Here is a 26,309-nt window from a genome sequence, read left to right as displayed (position 1 = left end):
AGACCAAAAATGAGTTTTTTAGACATGAAAGCAAAGAAAATGGAGTTGGAACCCCAAAATGACCAAAATTAGGTTTTTGAGCCAGGAAAAGAAGGAATGTGCAGTCGGACACACAAAAAGACCAAAATCGAGTTTATCAGACAGAAAGAGAAGGAAAATTGAGGTGGATCTTCAAAATGACCAAAATCGATTTTTTCAGACACTAAAAGAAGGAATGTGGTGTCGGAACCTCAAACTGAACGAAATCATTTTTTCCAGACAAAAAAGAAGGGATTTGGAGTCTGACCCACAGAGTGACCAAAGTTGATTTTTTCAGACAGAAAAAGAAAGAACGTGATTTTGGACCCACAAAATGGCAAAAAAGATTTCTTCAGTCAAAAAGAGAAGGAAAGTGGAGTTGGACTCACGAATTGAGCAAAAAGTGATTTTTTAGACAGAACGAGAAGGAATATGCAGTCAGACCCACAAAATGACCTAAATTGTATTTTTCAGACAGAAAAAGAAGGAAAGTGGAGTTGAACCCAAGAAATGATAAAAACTGATTTTTTTTTCAGACAGAAAAACAAGGAAAGTGGAGCTGGACTCACAAATTGACAAAATGTTCCAGACAAAAAAAAAGAAGAAAAGTGGTGTTCGACTCACAGATTGACCAAAATCGAATTTCAGACAGAAAAAGAAGAAAAAATGCAGTCGGATCCACAGGAAAACGCAATCGGATCCACAAATTGACCCAAATGTGTTTTTCAGACATGATAGGAAGAAAAGTGGAATTGGAACCACAAAATGACCAAAATTAAGTTTTTCAGACAGGAAAGGAAAGAATGTGCAGTCAGACATACAAAAAGACCAAAATTGAGTTTATCAGACAGACAGAGAAGGAAAGTGGAGTTGAAACCTCAAAATTACCAAAATTGATTTTTCAGACAAATGAAGAAGGAATGTGGTGTCGGACCCACAAACTGAACGAAGTCAATTTTTCCCGACAGAAAAAGAAGGAATGAGGATTTTGATCCACAAAATGACCAACAATGACTTTTTCAGACAGGAAAAATGAGAACGTAAATTCGGACCCACAAAATGACCAAAAATGGGTGCTTAAGACAAAAAGAGAAGGAAAGTGGATTTGGAACCACAAAATGAGGAAAAATGATTTTTTCAGACAGAACAAGAAGGAATATGCAGTCGGACCCAAAAAACGACCTAAAGTGTATTTTTCAGACAGAAAAAGAAAGAAAGTGGAGTTGGACCCACGAAACGACAAAAACTGAATTTTTCAGACAGAAAACGGAGGAACGGGGAGCTGGACTCACAAATTGACAAAATTTGAATGTTTCAGACAAAAAAGAATATGCAGTCGGAACCACAAAATGACAAAAATTGATTTTCTCAGATAGAACAAGAAAGAATGTGCAGTCAGACACACAACATGAACAAAAGTTAGTTTTTCAGACATGAAAAGAAAGAATGCGCAGTTGGACATACAAAAAAACCAAAATTGATTTTTTCGGACAGAAAAAGAAGGAATGTTGTGTTGGACTCACAAACTGAACGAAATCAGTTCTTCCAGACAGACGGCGAATGAATGTGAAGTCTAACCCACAAAATGATCAAAGCTGAGCTTTTCAGACAGAAAGAGAAAGAAAGTGAATTCGGACCCACAAAATGACCAAAAATGGGTGCTTAAGACAAAAAGAGAAGGAAGGTGGATTTGGAACCACAAAATGAGGAAAAATGATTTTTTCAGACAGAACAAGAAGGAATATGCAGTCGGACCCAAAAAACGACCTAAAGTGTATTTTTCAGACAGAAAAAGAAAGAAAGTGGAGTTGGACCCACGAAACGACAAAAACTGAATTTTTCAGACAGAAAATGGAGAAACGGGGAGCTGGACTCACAAATTGACAAAATTTGAATGTTTCAGACAAAAAAGAATATGCAGTCGGAACCACAAAATGACAAAAAATGATTTTCTCAGACAGAACAAGAAAGAATGTGCAGTCAGACACACAACATGAACAAAAGTGAGTTTTTCAGACATGAAAAGAAAGAATGCGCAGTCGGACATACAAAAAAACCAAAATTGATTTTTTCGGACAGAAAAAGAAGGAATGTTGTGTTGGACTCACAAACTGAACGAAATCAGTTCTTCCAGACAGACGGCGAATGAATGTGAAGTCTAACCCACAAAATGACCAAAGCTGAGCTTTTCAGACAGAAAGAGAAAGAAAGTGAATTCGGACCCACAAAATGACCAAAAATGGGTGCTTAAGACAAAAAGAGAAGGAAAGTGGATTTGGAACCACAAAATGAGGAAAAATGATTTTTTCAGACAGAACAAGAAGGAATATGCAGTCGGACCCAAAAAACGACCTAAAGTGTATTTTTCAGACAGAAAAAGAAAGAAAGTGGAGTTGGACCCACGAAACGACAAAAACTGAATTTTTCAGACAGAAAATGGAGGAACGGGGAGCTGGACTCACAAATTGACAAAATTTGAATGTTTCAGACAAAAAAGAATATGCAGTCGGAACCACAAAATGACAAAAAATGATTTTCTCAGACAGAACAAGAAAGAATGTGCAGTCAGACACACAACATGAACAAAAGTGAGTTTTTCAGACATGAAAAGAAAGAATGCGCAGTCGGACATACAAAAAAACCAAAATTGATTTTTTCGGACAGAAAAAGAAGGAATTTTGTGTTGGACTCACAAACTGAACGAAATCAGTTCTTCCAGACAGACGGCGAATGAATGTGAAGTCTGACCCACAAAATGACCAAAGCTGAGCTTTTCAGACAGAAAGAGAAAGAAAGTGAATTCGGACGCACAAAATGACCAAAAATAAATTTTTCAGAAAAAAAGAGAAGGAAAGTGGAGTTAGAACAACTGAATGACGAAAATTGAATTTTTTCAGACAAGAAGATAAGGAAAGTGGAGTTAGACCCACAAATGAGAAAAACTGAGTTTTTCAGACAGAACAAGAAGGATTACGCAGTTGAACCCTCAAAATGACCTAAATTGAATTTTTCAGACAGAAAAAGAAGGAAAGTGGAGTTGGACCCACGAAATGACAAAAACTGATTTTTTCAGACAGAAAAAGAAGGCATGTGGAGTCGGACCCTCTTTAATGCATTTAAGTATAGTTGAATAAGAATAGGTGATAGTGAATATTCAGTTATTACTTTAACTTATATTCACAACTAAGACTTTTCATGCAGTAAGATTTTTTATGCGCCTTTTGAAAATTTTTGGTTTAGCTCCATCAATTCTTCATTAAAAAAGTGAGAAAAAACTTTTGTGACATTCACAATATTTTATCAATAGTGGATGAACGAATGAAGGACTCGAACTCCGTCTGGTTAGGCGAATTTCATAGTCTGGTCTTACTCAGTCACGATTCAACGAAAAAGTCGTTCAATAATAATTCAGAAGCAGTTTTTCCACAATGGTGAAGCCTCATAAAAGATTGGGCGCCTCATAAAAGAAATTCAGATGATTTTTCCTCAAACCACTTTTTAATTTTTTTGGATTTATTCTGTCGCTTTCCCATGCCCCATACCTTACATCCAGATTTTTTGATGTTATATACACACATTTAATGTTATATACAACACGAATAAAGTTTAAAAAATAAGCTTAGATCCCAATAGATGGTCACGTTTTAAGCTTAGATTCGGATAATTCCCGTTTTTAAATATCTCCACTAACCGTCTGAGTTGCGTCAATAAACTCGATTGTGTCGGAATATTGGAATGGAATGCACCAACTCAACCCATTTTTGTCTCTATATGCCGCATATCCTATTAGAGAGGTCCCATATCTCTCCACGAGAACTTTGATGCAATGGCCTCGTTCTGATATCGCAATTCTGGATTGTGCTGAAAAAATTCTCTAATATATAATTGTTGGCTCAAAAAGTTTCCAGGACAGCTGTTTCATATGAGCAAAGCCCTAAAAAATTGCCTACCAAATCTGTTTATAAGGACACCAAGCAAAATGGACATAAAGTTGTTAGAAAAGTATAAAATTATCTTTTCGCAGCTCCAGAAATGTTTGTAATGTTCTGTTTTTTCGTCGTCTATTATTTTAAACAATAGGAACATTCAATTTCAGTTGTTTAGAAACGTAAGAAAGTAATCCATAAATTCATTTTGCAAAGCAGATAACTCTATCAAAGCCTTCGTACTTCAAAGAACAAACACAAACATATTAAAGGTTAAAAACCATTTAAAAACCAAAAATCTGACAAGATCTTGTATTTCAAACAGTAGTTTTCTGAAGTAGGGAAAAGAGCGGAAGTTCTTAAGTGACAATGTAAAAGTTTCTTTAAAACACTTTTTAAAGAAAACCCAGGTTGTAGCGCTAGACTGAAACTTAAAACCTGGATAGCTCATGGAATGCATTGCGCACGTTAGCAAAGTGTTATAAAGTGTTACTATAATCAAACTGCTCATAGATTCATATCAAGAATTAAAAACAATTAAAAAATTGGGATCTATTCCGTATCGGCCCCCAATGTTTTAATGACTCCCACTTACAAATTATATGTTGTTATATAGAATGTTACTATGTAAGAAAAATGCACCGGGGTCATAAAAATGGGGGGGGGAACAGAATAGATCCAACAATTGTTTTGTATCTCTACCAGGAGGCACGTGCTAAAAATTTGTAACTTTACAAAACACCAAGTCATAAGGTTGACTATAAAGATGTAATTCAATGGTCAGGAATTGAATGATTTTTTTCACGGTAGCAAAAGAAGATTTGAGAAGAAAATCTCACGAAAGTTTCAACTGCTAACAAGAAACAACAGTGGGCAAACCGTAGCCCAGGCATATCGTGCCAAAGTAACCCTAACTCAAGGTCTTTTTTGAAACACCACCAACACTCGCGTCTGTGAATCAAGCTAGTTACTTTGATTCTCTGACGTCGGGCCACCTCACCACCAACACTACACATTCAATATTAACTGAGGCGGAACACCGCACAGATTTTTCTGGTGACCCCCCTAAATAAGACAGAACGATCAACCTCAAGGAAAAGGCAAATGCAAGGGCAAAGGCAAAGACAAAGACCACGAATTAACCACAAAGACAAAAACCCTCCACCCGAAAATAAAGGCCCTCAGCACACTCAACAATTGAACAAACCAAAAACCAAATCAGAATACAAACCGCCTGACAGCAATATCGAACAGAACCATGCAGTCATCCGTTTTAAAAGCAAAAATCAGGGTGATGGGAGAGAAAATTGCAAAGAAATTGCAAAACATAAGAGAATTGATTGTGGTAACATAAAGGCAGCAAAGAAAGTTCTTGAAAAGGCAGCGAAAACATTTTCGGAGTTTGAGGAAACAAGTTACGAGTTGATGTCACAGCTTGAAGAAGATCAACATGAGGAGTACATTGGCAAAATCACTGACACGTGAAACAACATCGACGACATAAGAACCAAAAATCAGGAATACGCCACAATAACCTTTAACTCACAAGACAACAACGAAACATCAGTAGCAGCCAATTCGACAGCGGATGACTCAACAATCAACAACAACATCAACACAAGAGCAACTGGACAACACCAAATTTCAGCAATACTTACTTATCGTACATTAGAAACAACTTCAATTGGAAAAATTTAGGTAGGTAGGTTTAACAGGAAGACAAATTTTGGATAGACATTGGGTAGGTTTTGGAATTCAAATGCACAATACTCAGTTTATTGCACCACAGCAGAGAGTTGAATTGACAGGATAACAGTATTTTGTATAGGTCGATGACATTAAACAGCCTTAGTTAAAACCAAACACCAGAGATACAAAAGTGATACAAAACATGGTTTTGAGACGAACTAAAATTTTGGGAAAACAGGTAAATGGTAGGCAATAGGTACAAGGTATTGGAGGTTTTAGATGAGGTAGTGAACATTAGGAGCATCAGTTGGTCAGCCAGCAGGAGTAGCCCAGCAACAACAATGTTTCCAGAGATCATGCAAAATTTGACATTCGCAAATCAGCCAAAAAAGCAGTCGAATCAGAACATCTACAAATGTACACAGTTTAACGCAATCAGCAAAAAAGCAATTCATTTTACCTGCAAAAATTTTAATATAACACCACAAGCAGCACGTTGACAACCAGTTCACAGCAACAATCTACAGAAGACACCGACGAAAGACATTAACAGATAATTTGCGACAGGAACAAACAGTTCATCGAGAATGACTTCAGCTGAAGCAGCAGCATTTTTCAAACAGCAGTCAAAACATTATTCAACAGCAGACATAATCAAAGTCAGGTCATATATACTTGTAGATATGGACGAGTCCATAGCTTCAATATCACCTTTTTATTGAGGATACAACTCAATACAACATCTTCAACGGAGTCACCAGCAGCTGAAGCAAGAATATCCAATTCGGCGACATGAAAAGCAACACCCGAGCAAAAGAGAAAGCGGCGAACAGCGGCTTTAAACAGACTTCAACAAAAACAGATCGACTAAAACTTTTCTGATTTTCGGTGCCCAAAAATGGGTGCGGAGCGTACCAGAGGCACGTGCTAAAAAACTGTAACTTTAAGAGACACCAAGTCGTAATGTTGGTTATAGAGATTTAATCCAATGGTTGAGATATGGAAGACTTCTCACGGCAGACTTTTTCTCTGACAAATTTCAACTGTTGACAAGGAACAACAGTGTTCAAAGAATAGCCCAGGCATATCGTGCCAAAGTAACTATAACTCAAGGGTGTTTTTTGAAACACCGCCAACACTGGCGTCAGTGAAACAAGCTGATTAGTTTGATTCTTTGACGTCCGGCCACAGCCCCGCTAACACTACACATTCAATATTAAATGAAGGCGGAACAACGCGCAGTTTCAAAAAATGGATCTTTTTCGTTTGTGCATCCCTTCCCTCAGTACTTTATGCACGCCCCATTTTCAGAACAATGGGGCACAATCGGAAAAGTTTTAAACAATCTTACTATGAGCTGCAGAAGACGGTTGAACTCCTCTAATCCAGGCCCCGGGAGACTGTGGTGCGTAATCATTGGCCGGACACGAACTGCGGTCTGAAATATTCCCAATATCAAATACTGAGAGAATTTTATACAATAGCAAAAAGACTTCTGAAAGAAACGTCTACTCATGCTTTTTTCGTAGGACGTTCTTATAAGGTTTTCAAGATAGCAAACTCATTTGCACGGAATGTTATCGTATGACTTTTTATGAGATAATTGTCCGAAGAATAAGATGATATCAGTACCTACGACTCAAACCAATTGCTCTTTGCTAATTTATATACCGTTTGTTACCGCGTAAATGAGCAATGCGCTATAAGAGCAGCGAGAAAGTGTTACGTCATTTAGCAGGTCTAGGTACAGACTTATGCTCGACCCAAATGTACTATGAAAAGGCCATACGACTAATTTGAGCTATAAAAAGATTTTATGAAAATACTTTTAGACATTCTGAAATTTAGCTAGACTCAGATTTTTTTGCAAAAGACTTTAGCTGGACCCAAAATTTTACAAAAGACTTTAGCTCGACCCAATATTTGGGCTGGACTTAAGCTCGACATAATGATTGCAAACAAAGTCGAGTTAAAGTCTTCTCATGGGTCCGTCATTGGTCTTTTCATAAGGCTTTTTTTGCCATTAAAATAGCCCGTGCTATATTGCATATAACGTAGTCAGCGTGTATGCTCCTTCCTTTTTTACGATTCAGAAGGAACACTAATCCCTCAAAAGCCTGCATTATTTTTTTTGAAAAAGATTTGTCATGGCTAATGGGACTAAAAGCAATACACTAAAGTTAGCTGGCTTCATTGAATCAAGTAATGTGGTAATATACTCGAGCTGACGCGCTTTATCTGAAGATTTGACAAAGATCTTAAGGCTTTTGGCAGTTTTACAACTGTTTTGTTAAGTTGGCTTGCTCTGGTGCAAAGCTATTTAGTATTGCTCCGGCTCTGATTCTGTATGAACAGAAGCGATAAGAAAATGAAAAATTTCGGATTTTGAAAAAAAGACTTATGAAAAGCCTAATTGTCGACCCATGAAAAGACCTTTACTCGGCTTTGTTGGTTATGAAATGACTGATGGCGGACCCATGAAAAGACCTTAGCTTGACTTTCAGACTTAAGCTCGACCCATGAAAAAATCTTAGCTCAACTTTAACTAGGAAGCTCGACCGTGTAACCATGGTCAATATTGACCACTCCCCTCCCATACTAGACTTTTAAAGTCTTTTCATAAGTTGAGGCCTAGGCCTGGGTTTCTGAACACACGATTTTAAATGCACATAAATTCTGTTCTATTATACATAGAAAGCTCAGAAAAAGGGCAAATAAAGGAATTCTTGGTGAACCTACTAATATACCTAAATCGATTGCGCTCGTTTTGGGCTTAATTTTTTGAGGTTTCAAAAACTTCTTGGTGATCGATATTTCACTAAGACCCGTAAAAAGGTTACTAGATTTGCTATTCTGATGCACTTTTGTTTCTTGACAAGATGTTAACGTGGAACAGTTAATTGCCTCAAAAGAATCTCGATTATGAATTGAAACTTCGATTGACTGTTTTCACCAACATGCTGGTGCCGCTCCAAACAAACGAAGCGAACCGACATTAGTAACAAATAGCCTTAGCTCATGTGATAAAATCGTTAAAAGAAAGCAAATAATGTGGCGTTTTATGAATGAAAATTGGCCAGTGTTGGCATTTCCCGGGTCGAGGTGTCACCGCTAAAAATTGCTAAACGATGTAAAACTTGCGGTGAATTTGAGTAAAAGTGTAAGATTTTCGCTCAATGTGATGAATGCGATGAAAAAAATTAAGCGGTGAAAGAGTTTTTTTCACCGCTTAAGCGGTTAAAGAAAATTTTTCACCGCTTCCAGCAGAATAAGGTTAAAAAAGTTTTCAGCGCTACCAGCAGAATGCGGTGAAGAAAATTCGCCGCTACCAGCAGAATGCGATGAGAAAAAAAATTTCACCGCTGAAATTGCAAACCTCTAATTACGGCTAAGTTTAACGATTATCCTAAATTAACAGGAAATTGCATTGAAATACGTGGGAGATGGCGCAGTGGATTAGGAAGCTGGTGACATTCAGGAGGCGAGTGGTTCGAACACGTGTACGGCAGTCTCTTTTTTGTAAGAAATCCGGTGAATGCGGTGAAAACCGATAAAAACCGCAAATCTTACAAAATTTTACCCCTTTCACCGCATTCAACACTAAAATATGCGGGCGCTTTGCGGTGAAAAAAATTTTTTCGCCACTATTCATCGCTAATCTGTAATTTTTGACCAAACCTGGATCCGGGTTAGATGAGAGATTCGAGTTCCCATTTCATTGGCAATAAAATGGAGAAATTTCGCCGAGGTACTTTTATATCTATAACATCAAACGCACCGGAGAAGCTAAAAAAAAGCCGAATTGTTCCTTTACTACTCGAAGAACGCTACAAATCATAGAGACGATTCAACAAACGGTCTCAGATTTTAGTCCCAACATCCACAGGACACAGACAGAACCGTGGGATACCAAATGTTGACGCACTTCAGAAAACACCCAGTTGGAAGTTTACAAAAAAGCACACCTTTGTAGACAGACGTGCAGTTTGATGTCCTTTTCCCGAATATGCCGAATTAAGTAGCACGTCAAAAAGTGATTCAGTGAAGAGCAGACTGAAGAGGATGTCAGGGTTGTCACGAGTTGCTGCACAGACAAAAAACTGTAAAAATTATCCAGAAAACTCATTCTGATGTTGTAAAATTAATATGCATAGCCGGCGAATCTAGAAACCCCCTGATTTATTCATCCCCTATTTATATTTGTTGTTTGCATCACACAGGTTACCGTAACCCACATAGAATTTTTTTTTAAAAAAACATCGAATTTGAAATTTTGGTCAAAAAGATGAGAATTTGCCTTATTTCTTGATCAATCTGAATTGTCAATACTTCATGCATCTTAAATTGCGCGAAACAAAGAAATAAAAGTTTGAAAAACGACCAAGTTTTAAAATTTCCTAATAAATTACAGAAACATTTTACGAAAAGCGGATGTAACTATAAAGTTCGAAAAAGATGCCGATTTCAAAGAAAAATCAAATTAGTGAGGTTTTTCGATTTTTGCAAAGAAAAATCAGAAAAAAAACTCTGATTTAATTCAGAATTGCACCCTTCTTGGAAAAATTTTTGATAATCAGACAGAAAGTCACTAATGGTTGACGTTTGAGCAAAAGTATGTTGTAAAAAATTTTTAGTTTTCATATTAGGTGCCCGTTCACTAAATACGCCACCAAATTTTGTCTCAAGCGTTACAAGATCATTATAAAAAAGAGATTTATGCATTACCAGGTCTGAATTTTTCCCTAGCGCTGTGAAAGTACGGAAAACTGCTCAATTCCAAAGGAGTCATATATTTCTTGACAAAAACGCCTTTTACATTGCATGATGTAGTGCACAATTCGCTTTCACGTCGTTGCAGCAACAGCAATAAGACTTTAACACACTGGGAGCATGTAGTGCTTGAAGATTCCAGTGCTTAAAAAGTATCAGGAGTGCATATAAACTATAGTGTGTTGCGCCAGAGAAGGAAATCCTGACATTTACGATCAGCTCAGGCGTTGTAATCTTGTAAGCATCACATAGTAAAAGACAGTGTGTCTAAACGTCTGCAAAAATATTCTTGTTTACTCGAAGAAAAAAGGGCTTCATAATCGCTTTGAGTTGGAAAAATAGAATTTTCTGAAACCTTCGGTAACATGAATGCATCCTAGTTTTGCGCTGTTGCTGGGTCCAACCGCTCACTGGCGGTGTGACTTTTTTGGATCACGAGTTTCGGGTTATTTTTGTCTGGTTTTTTTCAGTAGACTTCATATGAAATTTTGTTCTGACCATTTTTTTCATCACAACCAACCCAGTGCCTTCGATGGTCAATTCGTCTCAAACTCCGAACGTGTGAGAATGACGCTTCTTTCGGGTTGAGTCAAATGGCTCATCTTGTCCATCTAATTAAGCCAAATACTCTTTAGGCAGTAAACCATTGGTTTACTGGTAACAGTACCAATTTCAAATTGGATTCCCTTTTTGATAATATCGTGGCAAAATTACAGGATAAGTTCAAATAGGTTATTATCGCTTAATATGGACAAATTAGAGGCTGAGCGTAGTAACACATATAGCGACATCAACAATCCTATTGATAAGCAGAACAGGAAAGTCAAAATTGAGCGTCTGATTGTAAAGTGCAAAAATGCGTTCAATAATTTAATTGAAACAAACAAGGAACCCCTTAACAAGCTGGAGCAAAGGTTCGAGACTGTAACTAACAAACATGGCAAAACTATAGCTGCAGATCAATTGTACAATTGTTCGATCGCAGAAAAAGATACAGCGAAGCAGTATGCATCTCATCTTTTAAAATCGGGCTCGCATTTGACTTACTCAAAGATATCAAGCCAGTGCCAACTTCAATAAGAACTATCAAAATTTAAAAAGAGGAATTTGAAAAACAACAAGTGGCAGAGCTGCCCAATGCCAGAGAGCGCCTTCAAACTGAAAAACAAATGCAATTGAGGGAATTGGAAACTCAGCAGCCTTAGGAGCAACATCGTGAGCAAGTAGCTGCTGTAGCCCTTGGAGAAATTGAATTGATGACAAAATCATTGGCAGACGGTTGCGACGCATGTAAACTGAGCAATCTGTTAATTGAAAAAAAACAACTTAAAGAGCAAAAAAAGTGTTTCGGGTTTGTGTCAATTGATCAACTGCCGGAACTTGGCAGATGTTTCAAACGAACGGAGTTTGCACATTTCCTATTCCATCATTCCATCACACCAAGCCGTTGCTGTTTGTTTTTTTTTTCAGCTAAATCTCCTAACTCGCGTCTTTTGGATCTCAATACACATGTTCAGTTGAGGCTATCGTCAACTTCACTGTCAGCAGGCAGGAGGAGACCGATGATAGAAATCCTGTAATTAAAGAAGCACCTTTTGAAACAAACGTCATTCAAGAACAACCAAAGCTCCTAATATACACCTCCATCACCACCAACAAAATTTGGTATCATGGCGCAATTGAACGCCCCGTACTCAACCCGACAGCGGCCTCAAGCTACCATAATTTTTGATGGTCAGCAGTTGAACGAACAACTAGAACGCTGGCCAAACAAGCCGGCACAGTTAAACTTGGTCAGTCCTCCTCGTTCAACACCATTAAATGCCCTTGCAAATCATCCACAAGCCCTTACTCATCCACAGGAGCACAAAAATACGCCAGCCATTCCATCCCCGGCCCTTATATAGCCCTTAGTATAGCCCGGCAACTCCTGTTAATTCCACCAGCATTTAATTTTGCTCCCGCACGACCACCAGCACTCGCTTTAAATGTCAACAACCCCGTGGAAAACAATAATATTCAATTTCCGGCCGTTCCGCCTGCACCGAACATTTCATATCCCGCGAATGTAATTGTACCACTCTTAAAAAATCCACCGGCCCCTCAGAAAAAGTTTATGCCACTAAATTTGTCCAATCAACCAATGTAGCTCTCAATTGATCGGATCCCAACCTCTGGCTCTTTCCGGCATCAGTTCAAGCTAATGAAATCCCCCTTGCTGATACATCAGTAAACTTGAGCAACATACCGTTGGCCCCACTATACAACCCTCATGTCCCTACATCACTCGGCTCCTCCAGACACGTGCAAGACATCAAGCATCCGAAACCCTTCTGTTAATCCACTGTTACCACCCAAACTTTTGTCACTCCCATCGTTCCTCCACTGTACTGAGCAACCGTTCCGAACCCGTTGTGTAGGGTTTGCCCGCCGCATCCCACGCTTTCGGCTCCTTCTTTGGACTCCGGGGATTTGATGAAACAGTTCACGGACACGCTCACCAGCAAGTGGAACGATACACTTCCCAAGTGGAAAATGTCGCAGCACAATGGTGACCCCCAGCAGTGGCATGAATGGTTTGGGAAACTTAAAAGAGCCATAAAGTTCAGAGTCACTGACTGATTATGTCAAGACGACTTACTTAAAAACTCTAGTAACTGGAAAAACAAAGACTGCTACGCAGAGATTGCATACTGCGGAACACTGTATAAAGATGCACTTTGGACACTTGAACGTAAATTTGGCCCGCCACAGGCAGTTTCCAGTGACAAAACGCAGCTCTTTTCCGTCACTTAAGAAGCACAATAGTGATAAAAAACATAAACTATTTCGCAACGATCTTAAACCTATAGTCCAGTGGGGGTCTCTAAGTCATCTCAATACAACGTTGACTTGAAAAACACTTCGCTACTTAACACAGAAAGGCAAACATTGCAGCCCTATATGAAAGAGTCAAGGACAATCTTTTCGGTTCCGAAACATTGGGTAAAACCAACCCTCCTCAGCTTGAGCGATTGGTTTTAGCAAACGACCGAGGCACCTGATTTGATGAAACAAACATTTGAAAAAAGAAGAACTGAGGACAACACCAACTCAGTAACCAAGACCAAAGTGGCCCCAAGGACATTCGCTGCCAACACACAGCAAAAAAGCGCATACAAACTGGTTGCAACTGCAACAACATCACCCTCTACTCACTGCATTGGTTGCAAAAGAAACCAATGCAACTGGGAGTGTCGGGTAGTTAAAGGAAAGTCTCACAATCCACGAGCCAAGGTAGTGGCTGAAGCAAAACTGTGCTTCTCGTGTTTGAGGGAAAAATACACGTTTCGGTAGCACCCAAGTCCCAGAAATCGAAAGAAAAGGTGAATGCAATAGCTCCCATAACGAACTTCTTCATGTAGCTGACAGAATTTATTCATCGAAATACCCATCAATCAACAAGAGTAATGATAATGGTGGCGCAAGTCATAGAAAACCTTCCAGTGGGCGACCTTCAATTAATACTACTCTAATGTCATCTTTCATTTATGTGAAAGGCCTCCTTCAGGTGACCAAATTTGAGTTGCCGATTTTTTTTTGGGTAAGGATACCATGGCTTCAGCTTTGTGCGATACCGCCTGCAGTACCCCTTTGATGTCCAATAGTTTTGAAATAGACTTGGTTTGCACCGTACAGCATTGAAACTAACAGTCAAAGGTAAAAAAATACCGAGGAGGTTTTTGACACTAAATTGGTTGAACTGATGTTAACACCATGCAACAACCAAGCATCCGAAACTGTTGATGTGAAACGTTACAAAAAGGAAAATCGGAATTTGCACACGTAATCAACATTATTTCATTTCAGGGGACATCTCCCCAACCAGCAAATCTAGAGCTGGTTACATAGTGATATGGAAACAGCGGGAAGATACCTGGAAAGGATTTGTATTATTCCATCGGCCCGTTAGAGTATTTCGCTGCCAACGAGAAGTGCCATTCGCGGTTGACTTGCCCAGTGGCAGGGTTTTAAGCAGTTCTTTACCGTTATGCTCAGGTTCAGTCTCCACCTGATTCAAAGCTAAAATGGTGCACGGTTCTGAATTCACTAGCCCATGCACGCAGCGCAAGAAATTATTGAAAACACCAAAGTGCATAATGCAAATAGAACCGATGTTTGAAAGCTATGGGCTTAAGATAACATCCATTTGCACCACAATTGTTTGACAGCGCTGGTTCATTTCAAATCTTTGGAAAAGCAGCTCACAAAAGACCAGCATTTAAAGGAAAAGGATTCGAACACAAATATTGAACACTTAGAGCAGAGCTACGTAGTAAGGAAGAGTCAATGATGCCCAAAAGTCGGAATGTCGCTCGGAACGCGAGTGGTACCTACCCCATCATCATGTGGTTAACAAGGCGGGCAACTTTCGTAGGGTTAAATGGCGCAGCTCATATCCCTGGCGCATCTCTTGATTGATCGTTACTCGCTGGACCGATATACTGCTAAACTTGTACTCCTGCGGTCATACAACATTCATCCATTTATCGTATCAAAGGACATCGAGAAGTGTTCCGTCCATGTTTTTGAGGCAAAAGAATCGCCCACTTGCAGTAACAATGCACTACAGAGCACGGCACGTGAGAATGCTAAACAGTTTTAAGAGGCCACAAAGGCCGTCCTTGAGAACTTCTACGCGCACCATTACTCGGACTCAGTTGAACCCTAGTTGGTTCCAGCATACTAAGTTTGTAAGCAGCATGCCAGATCTGGCCAACCATGATGCATCTCCTCATTACACTGAGCCGAAAGTCATCGTCTCATCAAGGGAGGGACCAATGCACGTGCTACGGCTTAAGTGAGATCACAACTGGGATATTCTGGAGGGGTATTGACAGCACCATCACAATAGCTTTAACACATTGCTTGGTCTTAGGTCTTTTGTCACATGTGTACAACCCAATTAGTCTTGTGGCACCGTTTACTGTAGGTGCTCTATTAATTTTGAGAGACATTTGGCGTGTCAGTGGATGAAGTTGGGATGACCAGCTACCCGAAGACACAGTTGATAGATTTCTTGCATGGTGTGTCGACGATCCGCAGTTGGCTCAGTTCACTATACCCAGAAGTTTTTTTTCAGGAACGTTCATCCATCGTGACGTGCGCATGTTTGGTGATAACTCGCATGACGTAATCAAAAATGGTTTTCGTCGGGCGCGGGTAACTTGCACCACCAGACGGATAAAAACGGAGCTGGCGTTCGTCCTGGGCAAAGCCCGCGTTGCACTTATGAAGGTGATGACCATTCCTAAATTGGAACTGCAAGCCGCTCTCTTTCCTGCATGTCTAGAAGGGGAAATCTAGTAATCCTTACTGTGAATAAAGTTTGTACGTGGAGAGATAGTAACGCAGTAATGTTTTGGCTAAACTCAACGAATAAGCCCCACTTTATTTGCCATCAATTAAACAAAAACCTGAGGCTCATCAGGGTCAACCAATGGAACAACGTTGCCACTTGTAAAAATCGGGCAGAAGCCGGAACAAGTGGTACGTTCACTGAAGCTTTGAAATGAAGAGTCCTAACCTCTTGAAAAATAATCAATTCCTTTTCGTGCCAAATACTGACATCGTCGATAACATCAAGCTCGGCGTTGTAAGATGATGAGTCCAACTCATCTATAGCCGCACTAGCAACCAAGCCAGTTAAGTAACAAAGCTTTAATCTAATATTGTCTGATGATTTCATTTCTTATCAAAAACTAATTCGTGGTACAGCTTGCGTGCTCCGACTTCTACAATCTCACAAAAGTTACTGTGTCATGGAAGGCAAAATACTGGATCGTACTGAGATTGACGAAGCCAAGCGTCACCTCCAGTATGTTTTGCAAGAAGAGTAGTTTAGTGCGGAAAGAAGGAATCTTCTTAACAACAAATCCGTCAAGAAGAGCTTTCTTGTTGCTCAGTTCTCAGCGTTTCTTTGGCCTCATAGTCTTATTCGTTCTTCGGGTCAACTCTGACGGCTAGTAAAAACTGACTTTGACACCAAGCATACTCTCTTGCTGGATACGCGTCATACATTTTTAAAACTGTTTCTGCGTCATAGTCACTTAAAAAGCCACTTTCAGGGCTTTGACTAGTTACGATCAATGGTAAAGGAACGTTATGCCGTCCTGAAACTACGTTCCGCACTGAGTTTCTTCGATTCAATCTGGGTCTTGTGCGGAAAGTTTTTTGCGGCCACCTTTCAACCGATCATGACAGACCTTCCGAAAGAGAGCCTCGCATACCAGGCTCATCGAATTACCAACACCGGGGTTCAAACTTTTTGGCCCATTCTACGTCACCGTTCCCCGGATCACTGAGAAGAGGTGGGGATTTCTCTTCACTTGTCCTGTGGTCTCCATATACAAGTCGTTTCGTCCATGAACACTAGTTCCTGTGTAAGGGGAGTCGAGCGGTTTGTCTCACGCAGGGTACGCCCTCTATGATTTGGTCAGATATTGATAAGAACTTTATCGGAGCGAAGAAAGAGCTCCGTGAATGCATTGAAACGGATCGTGGGCTTAAGGGCATTAAGAGGAGGTTCAATCCGCCCATTGCGCCACACCAAGTTGGCATCAGAGATAGTTAGTCCGTAGTTATAGGAGAATATTGTATATCAACCTCATACATGTGGCCTCACGGGTGAAGATTTGAACACTAGTTTTTATCTTGTTGAATATGCATTAAACACACGTCCGTTAACGCCCGTAAGCGCCGACCCGTCCAACTAGGCGCAATAAGACCCAATCATTTCAACTTAGTAACCAACCAACCGGAATTCCAATCATCGTTGGCGTTGACGAGTTCAGTCATTGTAAGCGGTACGCCCGTGCGCAGACGTAGGCCAATGCAATTTGAGAACTTTGGCTTAAGGAGAATGTACCTGCTCTGAAACGTAGATCTAAGTAGCATTAACCTGCCGATCAGCACCTCAAGGCGATAATTTATTTTGGATAGTTGAAAAAAACAACCCCAGGGGTTTACTATTCTACAGCCTGGATTGAGGAGCTACGATGCGGTCCCGACAGAGTTGCCTGTTCCGCAGTTGTACTCACGTCGTCCGGATCACTCGTCCATTCGCTCGTTAAGCTTTTACCGATCCTCTCAACATCTTCCTCCGGGCCGGAAGATAATAACGCATAAATGAGCAATGCGCTATTCAAATTTGAGAGCAGTCAGAAAATATCACGTCAGTTTTTAACCACAGGAGTTTAATTGCACATGAAATTTGTTTTATCATGCTTAGAAAGCTAAGAAGAAGTGCAAATAACATAAGTATCTCTGAACCTACTAATAAACTAAATCGATTGCGCTCGTTTTAGGCTTAATGTTTTTAGGTTTCGAAAACTTCTCGGTGATTGATCTCAGACTAAGACCTGGCAAAAATGTTGTTTTGCTTTTTTTCTTGATGTTAACGTGGAACATTTAGTTGCCTTTATAGAATTTCAATTATGAATTTAAAGTGCGATTGAGTGTTTTCGCCAACACCATTTAAGATTTTATGCAGCAAATTTAAGCGCACTACATTATTATGGATTTAAAATCACGGTCTGTTGACCACCTGTTCAAACATTCCATTTCAATAAAAGATTATTTTTTTAAAGAACAACAATATTAGCGCTGCCATGGACCTTATTATACTGGATGATTAAGTCAAATTGATTCAGAATAGCACCAAAGTTATACCACCCGTTAGTCGTTGATTTCTGCAACTCATTTTAAGCAGCGGTTTGGACACTTAGTTTGGTAATTGAGGTTATAGGAATGATCGTTTTGCGATTTAGAAAGTTTTTTTAATTTGGTGTATGGTAGGTATGTTGAATTTCTTCTTGTGTTGAGCTTAATATTTTGCGATGTAAGATCGAATAAAGTGTCATACAATGACCTCACGGCTCCTTTTGTAATTTGTTAATTAGCTGATGAGACAATTCTCAGATTTTTGTCAGACCACAAAAGATAAACCTCAGCACCATTGTAGTTCAGTTATTTTTACAGCCAGAAAGGAAAGTATTTTTCCCTGCGGGCCTCCGCTTGGCAATCTGGGTGTGCTTTGAACAACAATTACAAAACTGTGAATTCTACAAATCAGCCGTTAAGAGATCTCAACTGTAAGATATATGCAGTTACAACCTATTCATGCAAAATTATTTTCAAGAATTTCACATTTTGATTACGCGAAACAGTACGGAGGATATTTCGATTACTAAATTCTGATACTCCTCATAATTGCGAAGGTAAATTGTAGTTCAAAATGTTAATTGAAAGAGATGTATAGAAATGGGGTTTGATCTTTTCGCAGTATTTTACTGTTTCTTCGTCGGTAAATCTTTGTTGAAACTTACGACAAATAAAGGAAAATATCTTCTAGCAGTTAGTCTGACCAGGTGAATCCATAACATCTATTTTGTTGCTGTCTTTTAAGACATAGTCATTGTGAAAACGTTAGCTTTACACGGAAACTCAAAACTTTCGTTGAGAAGTGCCGTGGCTGTAGTATAAGTTATATTAGCTTGATTGCTGAAATATCTCAATAAGGGCAGTTGAGCAAGTTATCAGATAAGAGAGTGCTAATTTCTTGCATATAATCTAAATCACTGCAAGCGACCGTCTGGCTAGCTCAATATCAAAATCAAAATTTGAAAACGGGGCTGATTAAATGAAGATGCCTACCCAGGATGAGATGAGCGACACAAGCCAGATATGATCATACCATCCAGACCAAAATCGGTTCTGATCAGTCAAACTTGAGTCTCACATTGGGAATGTCAGACCAACTTGAGTCGCGCACTGAGGGCTCAAGACTCAGTTCGGTCGCGCTCTGGGTGTACCCTAACTGACACGTTTAACTGTTGAAGTAGCAGTAATCATTGGTATTGTGCACTTTTTTAGAAAAACAGACGTCATTTCATGTATGACTTTTGGATTCATCGGTAAAAAAAACGTTTTCCAAAAAAAGAAGCGATCCTCTCCCCTTAGGGGTTGACTATCTCTTCTTATTTCGGGGACTGGCCGTTTTTTTTAATTGGACCTCTTGGTTCTGAGCAGATTTTCATGATTCTGGAAAGAACTCTGTTTAGACTATCCAGACCCTACACCACGCTATGATCAGACTTTCCAGAATCTGGGCAGGGCTCTGATCAGATTACCCATATCTTAGGTAGTGTCCTGATCAGGCCCTGCAATATCTCTGCATCGGTTCCTGATCAGACTGTCGAGATGGTATTAGCGCGCTACAGGACTCTCTGGACCAGTTGGGGTTTACACCCTTGCGCGATCCAAGTCGGTCTGATCAGGACTGAAATGGGTTGCGCACCTCATCCTGGTTAAATTCTTGACCATGACTTCACACAACACTGCCTGAGTCCTGGAACCTGATTAGAGGCGTGACACAGAAGGAAACGGTATGCTCACTTCTCTCATACAATCCCGTAATTATATTAGTACATTACATAATTTTACATTTACCTCAACTAAAACTCATTCTCTTATTTAAAAGACATTAAATCACATGCAATGAATTTATTAAAGATATTTCTTGGAACTAATTCTTTATCGGTACCAGACAAGGAAAAGGAGTTTTCGGCTCATAAAATTATGCAACAGTTAGATTCTGCATGCCTGCGAATACTTATTGCAAATTCAAAGTGGTGAACTGCTGAAGAAACCAAGCAATCATTGGGAGAAGAGAGCAATTAAAATAAGTTTATGAATTGTTTGGAAAGCCGTTTTGTGATGGCTTTTTGGGAAAAGGGGGCAAAGAATTTGAAGTGCATTTTTGAAGGGCAAAAGGTCACAGATTAATTTTATTGAAATACAAAAAAGGGGCACGAAGTACACCATCAAAAATGCCTACTTAATTACTTGTAAAATTTTTTGATTTTTTTCTGCATCGGACACGCGCAGAAATGCCATTTATCTGGTAAAAATTGGTTTAATCTTAGGCAACTTTTATAGCATTTTTATTAAAAAAAATTGCCAAGGACCAATATGTTGTTCCGGATGATTTCGTTAGGTTGTTTTTGATTTTTGAACGATATTATTTGGATGTTGTTTTAATCAGATTGTTTTAATCAGAATTGGGCAATCCCGCTATAAGTTTAACAATTATTCGAGTGGGAACTAGAATGACTTTTTCTCTCTCAATTAGAATCATTATAATTTTGATTACAATCTATGTTAATTTCTACATTTCTTTGGTAGCTGAAAAGCAATAAGCAAATCTCTCATTTCGTTTCCAACAAATTTTTTACAGAACGTGTTGAGATATCCTGTTGACGGATATCATGATACTGAACAAAATTGTTACACAGTCATTAGGATTTAAATTTTACTGTTTAGGCAAAATTGAAAGACAACATACGGGTCATTAAGCATAAATCAATTTTTACTATTATATGTGTAAATAGTTGAACTCAGAGTCATTTAAGCACTCAATTTGACCATTTTATCCATCTTTAAACAGTTGATATTATCATTAATGGAACGAAACAAAAGCATTGCGTTTGAAAGAACAAATCGTTAACAAATTGCAGGCAGAATTTTTTTTAAAGTAAAACAAAGCCGTTGGTAACCCAGCCGAAAAATTGCCAGCAAGAAATTACAATTTTGTACAAATTCAATTACGGGTTTGACGAATAAGCAAATGAGTTGCCATTAATGAGACAATGCGACTGAACAGCAAGAAATAGAAACAAATACGGACAAACAACTAAACTAACACAAAATTCTTGAAAACAAGTTTTAAAGTTGATTGAATCATGAGATATCAATTGATATCATTAACAAAAGCAAAGATTACTCATTAGCTTGCCATTAAAACCGGTCAATATTTTAAAAACATTTTTGCAGAAAATCATGAGAAAAAGTGAAAAATTTAAGATTGAGATTTCAAAATTTTGTTCACACACTATTTACTCGACCCAATGTAAAAAAGACTAAACAACAGTTACGACAAAATATTCGGTTCAGTTTTGCGTTCTCTTATCTACCTACCTAATCTTTTTCAAAAAGATTGGCTGCAATTTCAATATTTGCAGCAGATCTTATAATGCAATTGTAATAAAAAAAAAAGAAGCCAGAACATAATGAAACGTGTTAAGTTTTCCCTGGTCTTGACCTAGAAACAGTAGATCTCCCTTCAACAAAACAGCACATTAAAAAATATAATTTTTTAATAGGAAAAAATAAGATTTTTTCGCCAAAATTAACCAAAAGAAGAAAGACAAGAAAAAATTTTACTTAATACAATCAGCATTCTCAGATTGAAACAATTTATTAATTCAAATTATTCGACTCCAACGGTTACCTAAAGCAAAAAAATACCAATTACAACAGAGCGAAGCCCCGTTGTCTCTAAGAATTTTTCCAAGAAAAAAAACCACCAAGGTATATGCTGTATTAAATATTGACAATAAATAGCTCATAAATGCTTCTAGAACTTTTATCTCTGCTCAAAAATTTTGAAAAACTTGCAAATGTACCTTTAATTTTTATTCTTCTGTTTGCTAGGAGCCATTTGCATCTAAAGGGTTTGAGGTAAAACTGAAAAAACGATGACTTGAAAACTTTACTTGTGTACCACAAATTTCATTCGCACTGCTGTAATTCATTTCGGACCTATATCTCAATCATCTTCTCTCTGCATTTTTTCCTCTCAGTTTCTTTCTATTTCCATTCGAAGTAATGCAAGGACAATAACTAGTCAGTAAAAATTTGTATTCACCTGAGATCGCGACTTTTAAATCCAGTATCAGCGAGACTTGCCCAAATAACTCTCAGCGACTCTGAAATAATCTCAGCGAAAAATTCCTTTCCTAAAAAGATTCTTTTCCTATAACTAGTAAATATAGGCACAGTGGATCGATCACAGCAGAGAAGAAATATTAGAACCAAAGAAAATCAAAAGGTTAAAAGAATTTCTCACAAACACATTTTTTGTTATTTTCATAGAAATAAATGTGCTAAGCATCAAAAAAAAAATTTACTGAATTATCAAACGAGAGCAAAAAATTCAATCAATTTCTTGAGATTTTCAGGCCTCAATTCAGTATTAGATAAACTTATTAAAACAATACAATTGGCCAACATAAGCACAAAAGCTGACTAAAATTCCTCAAAAATAATTAACAGACCATCATATTAGCGCAAACAAATCTGTTTTCATCAGAAAGCTTGATAACGCAACCAAAACCTGATAAACCTTTCCAATAAGACTTTTTTTGACAAGAAAAAGAACATGGAAACATGGAACCGAAAATAGCAGCAAGAAATAATTGCACGTGAACAAATTTTTGTTGAAAAATATTTCTCGCGCTTGGTTTTAATAGAACGTCTGAGCAAAACATTCACTTCCTCTCTCTATCCTTTGCGCTTCGAAATTGTTCGTTGAAGCTACTTTTTCAAACTTTTTTCATGTCCAGAAATTCCCGTTGTGTTGTTTGCTCACTTCTCTGCCTGTCAAAAGGAACAACGTTTCTAGTGATTTATATTAAACTGAAATTGATAATAAAACCGGTTATTTAAAGTCAAATAATGAAATGATTAGCCCCTAAAACCACTTGAATAAAAAAAAAACATCAATTCCTTTCTCTATAGAATGCAAGCAAATGCGCCTAAAACGAACATCTTTCTTTGAAGCAATTGAAAACCTTAGTCCAAATAACAAATGTGAAGAAAAATTACACTTAAAAAGAAAAACGAATTTTTTCCAAGAAACAGCCTAAATTTTTCCCCAGTACCTCTACTTATTTGTCGCTTTTGTCAGTAATATTTTTTATGCAAAAAACTGTGTTCAATTGTAAACAAAAATCTTTGCAGTAAAAAGCGGCCTATCAGTTACCAACGAATAAAATAAAGTAAAATCCCAATTAACAATCATTTAAAAACTCTAAAATCAACCAATTAGCCACAAATTTGAATTGAATAAAACTAATATTAAGCGCAATACAATTTCAGAAACCCATCAAATTCAGTTTTCAAAAATTGCCGTAACAAAATGAAATCTCATATCAAAAAGAAACAGTTAGAACCAAACAAAAAGCGTGCTTGGAAAAATTATACGTGAAATGAAGAATTCAGCTTGCTTGCCAATTTTTTCTTTCATTCACATTCTCGCCCTCTCCACTTTACTTGTCTACCAGTCAAATAACTCAAATTTTTCACGAGTTACATTTCAAAACGAAGATTACGAGATTCTTGCTAATTTTTTCCCAAAGAACAAGAGTTCCCGGGTTCTCTGGTTAAGTTGACGAGAAGAACTATGATTCCCGCGCTTCTTTGTTAGTTTTAACATGAATAACTAAGAGTTCACGCTTTCTGCAAAATTTAGGTTTAAGAACAAAGATTCACGCGTTTCCTGCTAAATTTAAGAGGAAGAAGAACATTCACGCGTCTCCTGCTAAATTTAACAGGAAGAACTAGATTCACGGGTTCCCTGCTAAATTTATAAAAATTAAGTTTTGATCAGAATTAGGCAAACCAACCATAAACTTAACAATCTTTCGTGTGGGAACTACAATGACTTTTCCTCTCTCACTTAGATTCCTTATAATTTTGATTACAATCTATGATAGTTTCTATATTTCTTTGGTAGCTGAAACGCAATAAGCAAATCTGTCATTTCGTTTCCAACAAAATTTCGTGATACTGGACAAAATTGTTACACAGTCACTAGGATTTAATTTTTACTGTTTAGGCAAAATTGAAAGAAAACATACGGGTCATTAAGCATAAATCAATTTTTACTATTATATGTGTAAATAGTTGAACTCAGAGTCATTTAAGCACTCAATTTGATCATTTTATCCATCTTTAAACAGTTGATACTATCATTAAAGGAACGAAACTAAAGCATTGTGTTTGAAAGAACAAATCGTTAACAAATTGCAGGCAGAATTTTTTTTTAAAGTAAAACAAAGCCGTTGGTAACCCACCAAAAAATAGCCAGCAAGAAATTACAATTTTGTACAAATTCATTTACGGGTTTGACGAACAAGCAAATGAGAGTTGCCATTAATGAGACAATGCGACTGAACAGCAAGAAATAGAAACAGATACGGACAAACAACTAAACTAACACAAAATTCTTGAAAACAAGTTTTAAAGTTGATTGACTCATGAAATATGAATTAAGATCATTAACAAAAGCAAAGATTACTCATTAGCTTGCCGTTAAAACCTGTCATTTTTTTAAAACAATTTTGCAGGAAATCATGAGAAAAAGTGAAAAATTTAAGATTGAGTTAATCCAAAATTTTCAAAATTTTGTTCATTATCTACCTACCTGATCAATTTCGAAAAGATTGGCTTCAATTTCAAAATTTGCAGCAGATCTTATAATGCAATTGTAATGAAAAAATAAAAAAAGAAGCAAGAATCGTGTTAAGTTTTCCCTAGTCTTGTCCTAGAAACAGTAGATCTTCCTTCAACAAAACAGCAAATAAAAATGTATAATTTAATAATAGAAAAAAATAAGCACTTTTCGCCAAATTAACCAAAAGGAAAAAAAAACTTGAAAAATTTTACTTAATACAATCAGCATTCTCAGATTGAAACAATTTGTTAATTCAAATTATTCGAATCCAACGGTTACCAAAAGCAAAAAAATACCAATTACAACAGAGCAAAGCCCCGTTGTCTCTAAAAATTTGTCCAAGAAAAAAAAACAAAAACCACCAAGATATTTTCTGAATGAAAAAATTGACAATAAATAGCTCAAAAATGCTTCTAGAAGTTTTATCTCTGCTCAAAAATTCTGTCAAAACTTGCAAATGTACCTTTAATTATTATTATTCTGTTTGCTAGGAGCCATTTACATCTAAAGGGTTTGAGGTAAAACTAAAAACGATGACTTGAAAGTTTTACTTGTGTACCACAAAATTTCATTCGCACTGCTGTAATTCATTTCGGACCTATTTCTCAAGCATCTTCCCTCTGCATTTCTTTCTTACTTTCTTTCTCTTTCCATTCGAAGTAATGCAAGGACAATAACTAGTCGGTAAAAGTTTGTATTCACCTGAGATCACGACTTTTAAATCCAGTATTAGCGAGACTTGCACGATTGAGACACTTAGCCCAAATAACTCTCAGCGACTCTGAAATAATCTCCGCGAAAAATTCCTTTCCTGAAAAGTACTTTTCCTATAACTAGTAAATATAGGCACAATGGATCACAGCAGAGAAAAAATATTAGAACCAAAGAAAATCAAAAGGTAAAAAAGAATTTCTCACAAACTCATTTTTTGTTATTTTCATAGAAATAAATGTGCTAAGCATCAAAGAAAAATTTAATGAATTATCAAACGGAAGCAAAAAAAACTTTAATCAATTTCCTGAGATTGTCAGTCCTCTTTTCAGTATTAGATAAACGTAATAAAACATTACAATTGACCAACAATTAGCACAAAAACTGACTAAAATTCCTCAAAAATAACTAACAGACCATCAGATTAGCGCAAATAAATCTATTTTCATCAGAAAGCTTGATAACGCAACCAAAACCTGATAAACCTTTCCAATAAGACTTTTTTGACAAGAAAAAGAACATGGAAACATGGAACCGAAAATAGCAGCAAGAAAAAATTGCACGTGAACATATTTTTGTTGAAAAAAGTTTCTCGCGCTCTGTTTTAATAGAACGTCTGAGCAAAACATTCACTTCCTCTCTCTATCCTTTGCGCTTCGAAATTGTTCGTTGAAGCTACTTTTTCAAACTTTATTCATGTCCAGAAATTCCCGTTGTGTTGTTTGCTCACTTCTCTGCCTGTCAAAAGGAACAAAATTTCTAGTGATTTATTTTAAACTAAAATTGATAATAAAACCGGTTATTTAAATTCAAATAATGAAATGATTAGCCCCTAAAACCACTTGAATCAAAAAATAGAA

General features: G+C 37.5%; 1 protein-coding gene across 1 annotated transcript in view; it reads right to left on the bottom strand.

The window, feature by feature from the left end:
- The window catches only part of LOC142350483 (uncharacterized), a 137,498-nt gene that overhangs the window by 77,204 nt on the left and 33,985 nt on the right, over window positions 1-26,309 (bottom strand). Inside the window, exons 6-7 of the mRNA XM_075402333.1 lie at window positions 6,985-7,071; window positions 3,710-3,879 (exon numbers count right to left, since the gene is read on the bottom strand). Coding sequence (XP_075258448.1) covers window positions 3,710-3,879; window positions 6,985-7,071 — 257 coding nt within the window. The remainder of the gene's footprint in view (window positions 1-3,709; window positions 3,880-6,984; window positions 7,072-26,309) is intronic.

The sequence above is a fragment of the Convolutriloba macropyga genome, chromosome 12 (genome assembly GCF_964194025.1).
Source record: "Convolutriloba macropyga chromosome 12, txConMacr16.3, whole genome shotgun sequence".
NCBI classification, from domain to species: Eukaryota; Metazoa; Xenacoelomorpha; order Acoela; family Convolutidae; genus Convolutriloba; species Convolutriloba macropyga.
This window is presented reverse-complemented; position numbering and strand designations above follow the sequence as displayed.